A 13,271-nucleotide genomic window follows, 5' to 3' on the forward strand; every position below is an offset into this window, starting at 1 on the left:
TCTTATTAGTCTCAGTAAGCAGTCTATCTGCCCAAGGTGAAATTTAGCTGCTTTTTTACTTTTGTAGATTAAAATTGTGATATTAAAGTTTAGTGCACAAATGTGATGACTCAGTTGCTGCTTCCTCCTGCAGCTTCGATATTTAGTTGATTTTCTATTTAAAGATTAAATTCATTTTCAAGTCTACATTGACAAAAATGCATTGGGATCTGTCTCTCATAATTTACTGGAAGCTTGCAAAAAACCCCCACAGGAATGAAGTCGAGCATGACATTGCTGTAACTATGAAACAGCAACTGACTCAACCACTTTTAAAATAATACCAAGCCCAGATGAAAGAAAACCAGCTCACAATGAATGTTTCAGCAGTTACATGCCCAATTCAAGGAAAGGAAAACTCTCCCAACAGATTATGCTCCCTGGGAATGTGAATCCTGCATCACAGATGATGTCATGGGAGAAAAAAACCACTTTAAAGTTTCTAGGACGTCATGTCCCAGCACAGAAGACTGTAACTGGGGTACAGCTGTAAGCCAAGGCTGTCAGCAGACTGTTTAGGGTATCTCAGGATATGGGCAAAGATAAATGCAGCGTGAGTTACTTCTTGGCGCTATGGGGAGTTTAATATAAGTGAAAACAACTTCAGGTTTACTTTAATTTACCCTGGGATCTAGAAAGCTCCTGTATAAGCCTGCAATGGAGGAAATGCGGCTGAAGTAGAAATAATGATGGAATTAATGAAGGTATTAAGGGGTCTCTGACTAAGTGTCTGTGTAAACTGCCCACGGTGGTACCCCGGTTAAAGCCACACGATTCAGCCAATGTGGCTGTGCAGCCCTTACCTCGCTCCAGCACAGCTACACGTATCTGCATTGCAGCAGTAATGACCAGATGCCATGGTTTTGGTTCAGATGACCCGTGACAAACTGGGGTTACTGATTTTGCATATCAGAAATGCATATAGAGTAACATTAGTCATTAGCTACTCTCCCAACCTGGATCTGCACGTTTTGTTTTGGTTAATTTCTTGTTAATCGAGGTGCCTTACCCTGCTGTCAGTGCACTAAATAGCCACATCTACAGCTCACAGCCTGTCTTTGTACGCAACACAGCACTCCGGCGTTTTTCCTGTTCCAGGGAACAGTGATGTGAGCTGCACTGCATCACATTGGCTCGTGGCATCACCCCATATATATGGCTCCATCAAGCATATCCTCGTGATACTCGGATTCCATCTCTCTCTCGCAGTTCAGCTTTGACACATTACATTTCTAGCAACTTCAGATGTTAAAACAATGTGGGAAGCTATCTCAATCCATTGTGAATGGATGATTTTCCTTTACAGTGATGCGATACCTTGTCAATATCTCCACTACCAGATTAGTAGGAGAACACACATGGAGTCACGTTGACTACATTTAGAGAAACTTGGCAAACATTGCTGCTTTTCACAGCAGAAACTTTGGCATCCCATCAGTGAGCTATACAGACCAGAAAGGCTTGGAGATGCTGGTTACTGCCCTAACTTCTGCCACAGAGCAAGAAGTGCTGCAGTGTTGTGAGAGGGGAACATCTCCGAACACGGCAATCTGTCCAGACGCAGTTTTGCTTTGAGGTTTCTCTGGTGCATGATGGGGTACAAACTCAAAGTGAAATGTTCCCTTCAGCTAGGGCATTCCTGCCTATTTTCAATAAACTTCTACACAGTTAGTACCATAGATACAAAAATTCTCCTACAGATATATTTGAAATTGGCAAGCGGATACACAAATGAAGTTGGCAGGCATGTCTGGACTGACAGAGACACTCATGCATGCGTGCAACACAAAACAGGATCATAGGGCAAGCTGTATTAGGAAATTCTATTCCCTATCTGTGACACCAAACTGCTGAGCAATTTGGCTTCTCCTCTCATTTCACTGATGGGCACATTGCTGAGGGCTCTAGTACAGATTTTGGAGCACTGATTTTCCCTGGGTAGTTGCATACTATGATATTTTAGGAAGTGCGAAAAGTAAGGCATTACAAATAACGTCATGAAATGGAACATCCTTTTAATTTACGACTCGTTCATGTGCAGACGTATGCTTAGTCTTCTGAAACTTTGCAATTAAAATCATAACAAAATAGACCTGAGGAAATAAGAAAGCATGACGACTCACTTCCATCTTCACAGGTGTACTGGGTTTGCACGGCAAGGTTTTTGAAGCAGGGGACTACAGAGGTGGCTTCTGTGAGAAGATGCCAGAAGCTTCCCCCATGTCCCTCTGAGTCTGTCACTATCCTGTGAAAAACCAAATAGCATTATTTGAAATTTCCGCCCAGTCCTGACCCTCGCCAGGCTCCTGCAGGGACAAGAAAGTTGTTGGAGTTGTTCAGCCTGTAAGCCTCCGGGGAGACCTTACTGCGGCCTTTCAGTACTTAAAGGGGGCTTATAAGAAAGATGGGGACAGACTTTTTAGCAGGGCCTGTTGCAATAGGACAAGGGGTAATGGTTTTAAACTGAAAGAGGGTAGATTCAGACTAGATAGGAGGAAGAATTTTTTGCAATGAGGGTGGTGAAACACTGGAATGGGTTGCCCAGAGAGGTGGTAGATGCCCCATTCCTGGAAACATTCAAGGCCAGGCTGGATGGGGCTCTGAGGAACCTGATCTGGTTGTAGATGTCCCTGCTCATTGCAGGGGGGATGGACTGGATGGCCTTTAAAGGTCCCTTCCATCCCAAAGCATTTTATGATTCTGTGATAAGAAACAGTTTTCAGTTTGATTACAGCAGAAAATAGTTTTGCATAATGAAACATGTAAATAAAAGCTTGATTCACCTGAGAATAAATATTATGAACATAAGGTTTTTCTGAAACATAACTAGAGAAACACCTAGATGCTTGCTGGCGATTCGCTTAAATTTTGCATGCCATAAATCTATGCTTTTTACTGAATTCTGAAAGAGGATTGATAAGTCACTAACACATCAGATGCAGTCTCACAAACAAAAGTTCGTTTTTCTGAAGCGCCAGTTATAGACAAATGCCATTATAACAAATGCCAGTTACGGAAAGTCATTAAGTCCAAACTCAGATGCCTAATTAATTCAGTCTACATTCAGGCATTTAGGCAAGTAAAGCAAGAATATCCAGGTAGACCTAACTTCAGCTAGAAGTGGTGTCACTTTGGTATGACTTTCACAATGTGAATATATAATGATAAATAAAAGGTTTTGGTTACATACGTGTAGTGACATCCATCTCCGTTGGTCCTCTTGGTTTATAAAGAGTATAATGTAATTTGTAAAAACTCAGCAATTTTGTACGCAAAAATGCTATGCTCTTGGTAAAGCGTTCTCTGTGAGTACGTACATTACTGCAAAGTGCTACCTACCTTCTTAAAGAAATACACATTCTACTTAATATACTAATTCAATTGACGAGCTTGGCGCTAGGACATAATTTTCCCAGAAAAATCAATTGGAAAATAAACAGTGTCTAGAATTAATGGAAATGTAAGTAAAAATTAAACTATTTCCAGTATGAATCAATGTTGTTTATTGGAAGTTTGAGGAAAAATATTTATTTTCTCTCCTTCACCTTTAACAGATGGCTCCCCTTGGGGCCTAAATTCTAAGCAAACCGCTACGATACTATGCAACAGATTTGTCTCAGCAACCAGCTGAAATTTTAGCAGTATTTGGCTATGATGATATATTTATCGAATCTCATTTGGAGATCTGAAACTCTGGATGGTTCATCATATATTTCTGTCTGCAAAATCCTCTGCATTAGCTACTACGGGAGTATTTCATCCATGGAATTACTGTTTTTCATATTAATGAGTTATAAATGAGAGCTTAATTACTACTAATTGCTTGAAAATCCACTGTCGGTGATTATAATCACTAACGATTAGATTGTTAAACATTCATCTTCGTCTATCTTTAGCAAACTTAATGAGAAATTATGGATCAGATCCTCAGTTTCTGATTCTACTGCTAAGTGCCAGTGGAAGAGAACCTCTGCTCACCGCTGGCGCTACCCCCCGGCACCGGCACAGGGGCTGAGGGGGAGACAGCAAGAGATGTGAAGGGAATATATTGCACTCCTGCAATCCACAGCCCACAGAATTGCCTCCGGGGACTATTTATCCTGGTGTAACGGAATATTTTCATCCAAATCTTCTGTCACAAAGCCTAACTGCCCTTGGTCTTCCTTGTTTCAGTATCAGGAGAATGAGGGGCTGATACCTTGAAGGCACCTAATAACTTCTTGCAGTTACAAGTGCAACGTGGGCTCGCACATAGATTTATCTACCTCCGTATGATTTCAATTGACGTTAAGTAATAACCGTTAGGCTTCTGGTGGGCATTTCAAAAGTGTTCAAACTGCTTTGTTAGGCACTTGACCACCGTTGTACAGCTGGTGCCCACAGCTGCTTTCCCCGGAATGGCCAGCAGCAAGGTACGTGTACTTCAGACAGACCAAAGTTATCTGGTCCAACATACTTTCGCCCTTCAAATGTTCTTTTAGTATGTATTTAATTATGCATTTTTTACATAACACACTTGCAAAATGATAGGCTTCCATCTGGATAAACATTAAGGAGTTTGCTTTTATTAGTGTATTTTACTGATGCTTGTGTTCCTCTATTGCAGTATTGTGCTTAAAATATTTATTTGCTCTGTTACAACATTGTCCTTTAGTTTAAGCAGCTCTTCACCCCGTTGGTGTCTATTCTTCAACAAGGCTCAAATCCCACCCTTATTTAGGACGTGTCAGATAGCCATTAGCAGATAAAGCTGAAACCATTTCAGAAGTTATCGCAGATCTCTTTTATCTTTCATTATTTAAGGTTAGTTTCTCTACCACAGTGTGCACAATGAACCACTTGAGAACTCTTCATCCACTTTGAAGAAAAATCACCCAGTTTATATTTTAAATAATCCCTGCCTGGGAATTTAAGTTAAATGGATGACATGTGTAGAGGTAGATGATGACGCTGTCCTTCCCACTGGCTCGGCCAAAAGAGCTGTATCATCCAACAAGGCAGGAAACACGGAGTTGCAGTAATTTCTTAAACCACCTCAATGATGCTTTCAAGAGAACATCTTTCCAGAGCAATAACTTCTTATCTCCCTGCTCTTCGTCGGAGCCCTTTTCTGCACCTCTGTCAGCTTGAATTGACTTTTTGGATAGGAAGAGACTGCTAAGTAATAATCCAGATGCGGTCTCAATAGCATCCTGTACAATGGCATCTCTGGGAAAATGCATCTTGGAAAGACTGAGAGAAATAAAAAATGAAATACTGCACATATTCTATATACATAATTCGCTCTCCATAGTTCTACATAGAATATGTATATGTTCTATACACAGTTCTATGTATCTATGTATATATAGAATTGCATATATAAGTTAAAGAACCTAATCCTGTAATTCACTTAAGTATATGTTTGTAAATTTACAGAATGAGGAATCCCAGTGATTTGAATGAAATTAGTGTATATTCTACAATTAACAATTTTTGCTGGAATGGAGCTATGGATAAGAAACCTTAAGTGAAAATTAATCACTACTTGTACTGAAAATCAGTTTGACAAAAAAAAAGTATTAATATAAAATATCTGACCATGAACACAATGAGAAAGATTCTCTCCTGCTGTTATACACGGGTTTCAAAACTCAGTTTACTATTTGTGTTCTCATTTTGAATATATTTTATATTGCAAGTAACTCATAGTCAGAATAAGATAAAAAGATATGTGAAAGCTTAGTATAAATTAAAAAAAACATTTAAAGCTGTGCAGAAATGCATATTCAGTAACAATATCAATGAAAAATGTCGTTGATGAAAGATGTAAACTCAAACAAAACTATTATGCTACACATAACCAGCTAGATACTTGGGCATGAATCCTATCTCCAGCAACTGCTACTTAAGAGTCTTGACCTCTTGAATGCAATCAAAAATCACACGTACTAAATTTAAGCAGTTTTACTGGGAAGTAGAGACTGCCTGTAGGAATATATGGAAACTGATAGGCCTGAGAAACTGGACAGAACTGTTCAACAGTCTTCTGTGACAGTTCTTCATCTGCACATACAAGAGTCCAGGATTCTGCATTACTTTCTTCGGGTCAGTCCTGCAAAAATGGAGCATTATAGTCCCACCATTTCAACCAATACAGATATTCTTAATAATTTTAAATTATTAAAGCTATAAAGCTACATGTTTTCATTATTTACCTCACGATAATAACGGTGCCACTTTGGATTAATAAAAAGCATTATTATTGGATATTTTGTTTTAATTCCAGACTAGAGGCTAAATGAGACAGTAGTGGCGGTCCCTCTCAGTTAATAGGCTTTTGGAAGTGAGGCTGCAAATACTCAACTATTATTTTGATTTGGTTTAATTCCAGTGGGGCTGGTCCCCTGAGCTAGCTCTCTGCATAACCACCTAAATCCTAGGACCAGAATATGAGTGGAAGCGGAGGTGGAACAGGGAGAGCGAGACTCTCCTCTTTGAGGCACTATGGATGTATGTTGTGCAGGATTGACCCCGGGAGGGACTGCAGCCTGAACCATCATGACATGCTCCTAGAGAATCCGGAGATAGCCACGTTGTCAGCAAGCACCAAAGAGAAAACAACTTGTTTGAAGACTGATCCCTCATTTTAGGATTCTTGACCTACTCAAAGACAAATTTCAGATTTGTTCAGAAGTAAACCATAGAAGATGCAAATTCTGAACATCACTAAGAACTGCTTCCAAAGTATTTTATTTCAGCTCCCACACAGACTATACAAATGCGGACTTTCTGAGACTCCTTGCAGTTATTACATTTGTTTTTTTCTGAAACATTGCCTATCTGTATGCAGAGGAATCTGCCCCAAAAGATTCTACGGTTTCAAGAGCTAGAAAAAAAGTATTTCACTCTGTTGGGAAGCATATGCCTTGATACAATGCTTTAAAACATACCTATTATTTGAAATTAAGATTTTTTTTTTAATAAGCAAAGAAGTGGACTGAATTAGTAATACTATAGCTTTGGCCTACAGATATGCAAATCCAGTAACATTAAAAATCATTTCATATTATTATTATGCTTTGGCAAAACTGTGATAAATAACAGGCCATTTTAAAAACAAGACTGTGCACAAATTGTTATACATAACCACAAATCAGAATCAGTTGCGCCTTTTCCTGCTTCTCTTTTCCTAATTCCATTCAAGATGGTTTCCACTTGATTTACTAATCCACTAATTTTCCACTAATTTACAATATATATCTATAGATCTGAAATTCTGTTCAGGCCAAGCTATGATGATTGTGCATGCACATGTATATATACAAAAAACTGAGCGTTAAAAAGAAATCATGCTTGATTCACACAAGCTTTATTCACTTATTTACCATTTCACCCAGCTCAGACTACAGAGGGAGAGTATCACTTCAGCTTTCATAACCCTGCGTGCAGTTGTCGTATTTATCCCGCTAATACAATGTGCAATGTTTATGCATAATACAACTTGAACTGTAATCTGAATGTATTGCCGTGCGCTTTTAGAGAGCGCTGTCTGCAAAGCTTGACTGGAGCAGAGACTCCACAGCCATTCCTTTAAGCTGTGTTCTCTATTAACGTAAATGAGTTATGCATACAATTTCGTGTCAATTTTCTTTTAACACTTATTTTGCAGGTGTGAAGAGAGGATGGATGCAATACCTCCAGGCCCCTCCTGTGACGGATGCTGCTGTCCCCTCACAGGACGCACTTGAAGCTGACCCTCATCTCTACGCATCCAGCTCCCGGGGACGCCGCGGGCTCGTCTGCGTGCCTGCGAGGGAGGCGGCTAGAGTTAAACTAACAAACAGCACAACCACCAGACGGGCACCCATGGCTTCCTTCTGCCTGCACGCCCCAGGCGTAGGCCTGGCCCCTCGACGCCAGCGCCGCTCTCCTCCCCGCGGCACAGGGTGCCCTGCGTCGGCCGTAGCATCCGCCGCTGCCTGGGGAACCGCTGCCCAGCGGCTTCTAACACAGGGCTCCGCAGACACCTGCGCCCGGGGGCGCCTGCCGATACCTGCGGACAGAGATAGAAGCTACCCATTTAAGTCGTTAGAATCATTACACAACAGATGTAACCAAACGAAAGTAAATCTTTGTGAATAGTTAGGACACTTGTAAGACAAGAAGCTCCTGAACACTCCCCCTTCAGACAGCTAGGCCTTGGGAGAGCAGATGTGCCGAACCACGAAGAGAAGAAAGCTCCGAGATGACCTCTGGACCGGAACAAACCGACCCTGAAGGACACGGCATACGTGACCCCAGGGCTGAGTTTGCGCAGGGGTAAAGGTCAGTCAGCGAACGCAGTGAAGAAGACTACGAGCCTTCATCCGAAGACCCCCAAAGACCACCTGAAGACTACCATGGAAGACGACTGCGCACGCGGATCAGACATTTACATATGTTAATAAGTTCCGGGAAATCTCATGTTTATGTAGACGAATTCTCGGAAATTCTATGAATATGTATATTTTCATAGTATATAATTACTGAAAGTTTATCAAGCCGTTGGAGCACTTATGGTGGAATTATCCCCAGTGCTGCCCGGCGCCGCAAAGAAGAACGCCTGCTTTCTAAAACTCCAAAATTAAGTTTTAGAGAGTGGATTATTCTGCCGCTCTCCGGTATCAGCGCTACACACGGCTGCCCCTGCGAGCGGGACCGGACGGCGCCCCACCGCCGGACGCCGCCACCTCCCCTCGCGCCGCCCGCCCTCCCCTGCCCGCCCTTCCCGCGCCGCCAGGCCCCGCCCCCTGCGGCGCCCGCGCGCCGGCCCCGCGCCTGCGCACTGAGCGGGGGAGGCGGGGCCGCGGCTGGCGCGCGCATGGGCAGGAGCCGGCGCGCGGGCGGAGCGTGTGTGGAAGCCGGGGTGAGCGGAGCGGGGCGGCGGGGCCGGCTCGGCCCGGGGAGCGGGGCGGCGGCCGGTTTCTGGGGCTTGGGGCAGAAGGGGTGGAGGGGCAGGCCTGCTCCTGCGGCGTTCCGGGTGGGAGTCGGTGCGGGGCTGAGGGTCCCGGCCGCCTCCCGCCCGGCCCGGCGGGGTCAGAGCTGCCCCCTGGGCCGAGGCCCGCCCTCAGCCTCCCCCTCAGCAGGGCCAGCCCTGTGCCGGCGGTGTCCCTGTGGGGCGAAGGTGCTTGTAGGGCCTGAGGGGAAGCAGAACGGTGTCAGTCCCTTCAGTTCTGTCAGCCTTCCTGATAAAGTGTAGAAAGCCATGCCACGCATAGGTATTTTAGGACCAGTAAACTGAGGGAAGTCCTCCTAAGTCGTCAAATCCAGCCATGAAATCGAACTTGTGCTTTTGCTATCCTTACCTGCACGCAACTGGAAAGTGCGTGCTTTTTGTCCCTCCTGATCTGGCTGGAGTCACATGTACAACCTCTGTACAACCCTCCCCGGCCAGGAGCATCCTGAATCCAAGCTTTGGCTGATGCTAGTCCTTGTGTCAGCATTGCCATTTAATCTAAATTAATTGTTTTGTGAACACGTTGCTCTAAACATCCTTTCTCTTGTGAACTTTAGGATGGGATCCCATTGAAGACTGAGGCACCTACATATAGTCAGTAGAGATGTAGGTTTTCATCCAGTGGCTTAAATGTGTTTCGTGTAAATTGACATGTGCTAGGGTGTTAGTGAAGCAAACAGGACTGGCAGATAGGATGTGATCAACAAGCGATTCATGCTTTTCTGGAGTGCAGTTGGGCAGCAGGGTGGAGAAGCTGAAGTACCTTAAGGCTTTAGATGCATTTAGGACACTGAATCAAGCCCTGTTCTCATGTAGTCAGTGAAGCAAAAGAGCTGTCTTTTTTCTTAAATCCATGCAAACTTTTCAGCCTTCTCTAAAACTCTTTCCCTCCTTGTTTGCCCTCTGTTTTGGAGGCTACTGTCTATGTTTTTTTTCTTTTCATCCTTGATATTTATTCCTAGCTCATTTTTAGAGAGCAACCTTAATCAAGCTATTCAATTTTTTGTATCTTCATTCCATTGTGAACAGATATCTAAATAGATATAGTGGACAGGCAGGCAGACCCATTCACAGCTGAGGAGTGGGCTGAGGCTATCTGTATGATTGTCTGCATGGGAAATAATTTGCCTGATACATATGGTTATGCTTTGATTTCTCATACTTACTATGTGATTGACTTGTTTATTTTCAGACTTACAGTTTCTTGATATCTAACTGTAATCCTTGTTAGTTGTGGTATGATTACTTGCAAATATGTGTAATTTGAAGTACTGAATTTCATTATACTGGCATTACTTCTCTTATCGGGGTTATCCTTTTTTTCCTCATTAATTCCACTTGTTTTTCTATTGATGATTCTGCAATCCCAGGTTTTACTTCAGAAAACACTGAAGGCGAAGTGTAAAAATAAAAGAAAGAATCTTTCCTCAAATGTATTTATGGAAATACTTAACAGAGATCGGTCCCAAAACGAACTCTATGATAAAGTATTTCCATAAATACATTTGTATTTATGAACCTCCTTGTAGCCCAATAGCTCCCCTGTCAGTGCAACCCAATATTGCTTTTTTTCTTCAGAACAGTTTGTTTTCCATTTCCCATGCTATTTCTGATCTCTTTCTGCTAACCTAACCTTTTCTCATGTGGCATTGTACTTATGCTCAGCATAACATATTTGGCTGCAAATGCTTAAATGTGTTTGGAGTGCTTTGTTTATTATCTTTGGCTTGATAACTTACAGATATTCCTATCTGCTGCTGAGATCTCTTTATTGTGCTACCTAAATTTCCAAACTTTCTTTTTGGCTGTCAAGTTATGTTACATTTGACAAAGTCAGAATCCAGGTCTTGAGGTTACGTCAGTTCTCTCTCTGCATGTTGTCCTTGTCACTGCAGGCAAACGTACCATCTTTCCAGCAGGTTTAGAAGCTGCAGACAAAGTAGTATCTTTGACTGCGGTGTTTTCCATATTCTGTCACTGAAATCCAGCCTTCCCAGTGTTTGGGCAATCAAGACCCTCAGTCTTCCTTGACTAGTCCTTGTCTAAAAGGTAGACTGTAATTAATATTACAGCTTTATTTAACTGGTTTGGGCTCCTGCTATTTTTAAGGAGTATTTCCAGTCTTTACCATCAGCTGGATTTTCTTCAAATGCCTCTGCTGCTTTTAAGCTGGGGTAAGCATTCCTGTTAACATCTGACGAGCTATTATTTTGTCATCCTCATCTTTCCTTATGCCCTGCCACTTCTCTGTTACTTGTAAATCCTAGTTTATTGGCTGTCCAGGGAGGCGATGGTCTGTGACTACTTTCCTCATTTTATTCCCTTGCTACTTTTAAATGTGTATAAAACTAGAACTAAATATGTATTTCTTCAGTTAACTAAACTGACAATTCTTTGTTATATTGAGTTGCTCATACCCTGTATGCCTTTCCCTTTTTATTTGTTTTTTTGTTTTTTTTTTTTTTTTTGATTCTGTCTGGTGTGAAAATGTCTGTATAATGCCTTACATAGTAAAGTATGATTTTGATGCAGTCTTTTAAGTCTATCATAATCATACCATTATCCTCAGCTAGAATGTCTGTTGAAATTTTATGTCAATTCCTGATCACTTTCCTCCTTTATGTATATGACAGCAAACGATAATTAAAACGTTTTATTTTCCAGATCACTTTATTTCTTGTCTCTGCACCTCAAATGGGACGTGCATGTTTAGGTGACTAACTACAGGAACATCAAAATGCCTAATCTTGAACATCCAGTGTACCCAGCAGCTACACTGCTTCACTTGGAAAGTTTGGTGCCTTGTCGAGAATCCCAAGTGTCCATGTTGCTGTCAATATTTGGAGAGGTAGTACTTTTTATATTGTACGTTTGAATAGGACAAAGACATTCTGCTGTCTCAGAGGGGAGAGTAGAAATTTAAGGGCATTTTTATGATGTCATTATCAGCATGCTTTGGTTGTCTCTTTGTTGTGGGTTTTGGTGGGGTTTTTTGTTACTCATCTTTAACATTAGTGTTTGGCAGATAGATTCTAGTAAGTTTGAAGGTTGAAAGCTGTTTTGCAGCTGGAAGGACCCAAACAAACTTAGAGCTCTTTGTGCCTTACTGTCTCTGAAGCCTGATTTCTCCATGACTCTCTTCCATCTTTGTCAGTTGGTACCAGGAAGCGAGTCTTGTCTTCTTCCCTGGTCTAAAGTTCTGTTTCTTTGTGTTTTGGTTTGGTTTGTTTTTTGTTTTTTTTTTTCCAGTGGCAGTGTAGAAATTCTGTTCGGTTTTGACTTGTTAATCTAATATCTGTGTGCCTGAAGTCTAAGTACATGAAATTGGTCTGATTCATAGTAGTTCTGTTGCTGGCCATAAGATTTGGAAATCACAGGCTTGTTAATTGATTCTGTTACTGCTTGGCAAAGCTGTGGTGAAAAGTAATGGAGATCTTTATCTGCAAACTTAAAAGCAGTTGATGTATCCATTTACATTTAGTTAACAAAATGGAAATTAGTATCTGGTTCTGCCTTTAATTATAGATAATAATAATTACATCAAATTACAGCATTTAAGTTTTATGTATTTATTACAAGCATAGTGGCAACAAGTTGTCTTAAAAAATAGGACACTTAAATTCTTGTTAAATATGCAGGTTAGAGTATCCACATATGTTGCGCAAGAGTGTCTTCATCTTGGATTAATTGAATATTACTGTTTTTCATAAAAAGTATTTGTCAAATTTATTTTTGTATTCATTTTTTAAGTCAGTGTACAAGATACTTGGAAATGAGAAAAACACAAAAATAAATACCTGTTCAGAATGAAATAAAAAGAACAAGTTATTTTCCTTGCATCTTAAAAACAATAATCCATGAAATATACAGCATCAGTACCATTAAGTAAATAGAGGTATTATAGCAAATATAGCCTTATGAGAGAAGAGCGAGGAGCTCCTTTGCCATGTTCCCCACCAAACCATTTAGTTATTTTCTGTATGGAAGTTAGGACAATGTAAAGCTTGCAATTTGTGCTTGCCAAGATTTTGTTTCAATTAGTTAACTAATTTCAATTAAGAGCCCACTGCTTTTCTCTCTTTGTGTGTATTTTTGTTGTTGGCTGGTTGTTTTTTTTAATTTGTTCTGTTTTGTTTTTCCCATGAAAAATGTATCCTCATGTTATAGCAGTTTCAGTGGTAGCTTTATGTGATACTCGATTCTTGGGATTTAACCTCCCAGCATTTCAGTGAAGATGAAACATAAAACTTGATCA

At 41.2% G+C, this 13,271-nt stretch overlaps 1 protein-coding gene across 2 annotated transcripts in view; it reads left to right on the forward strand.

Annotated features, from left to right (window-relative positions):
* Positions 1-11,753: 11,753 nt before the first annotated feature.
* The window catches only part of ORC5 (origin recognition complex subunit 5), a gene marked incomplete at both ends in the record, with an annotated part of 73,817 nt that continues 72,299 nt past the window's right edge, over positions 11,754-13,271 (forward strand). For both annotated transcript variants that reach the window (XM_082308477.1, XM_082308476.1), the window contains one exon: positions 11,754-11,864. In XM_082308477.1, coding sequence (XP_082164603.1) covers positions 11,754-11,864 — 111 coding nt within the window. The remainder of the gene's footprint in view (positions 11,865-13,271) is intronic.

The sequence above is a fragment of the Platalea leucorodia genome, assembly GCF_965183815.1.
Source record: "Platalea leucorodia genome assembly, chromosome: 4".
Classification (NCBI taxonomy): domain Eukaryota; kingdom Metazoa; phylum Chordata; class Aves; order Pelecaniformes; family Threskiornithidae; genus Platalea; species Platalea leucorodia.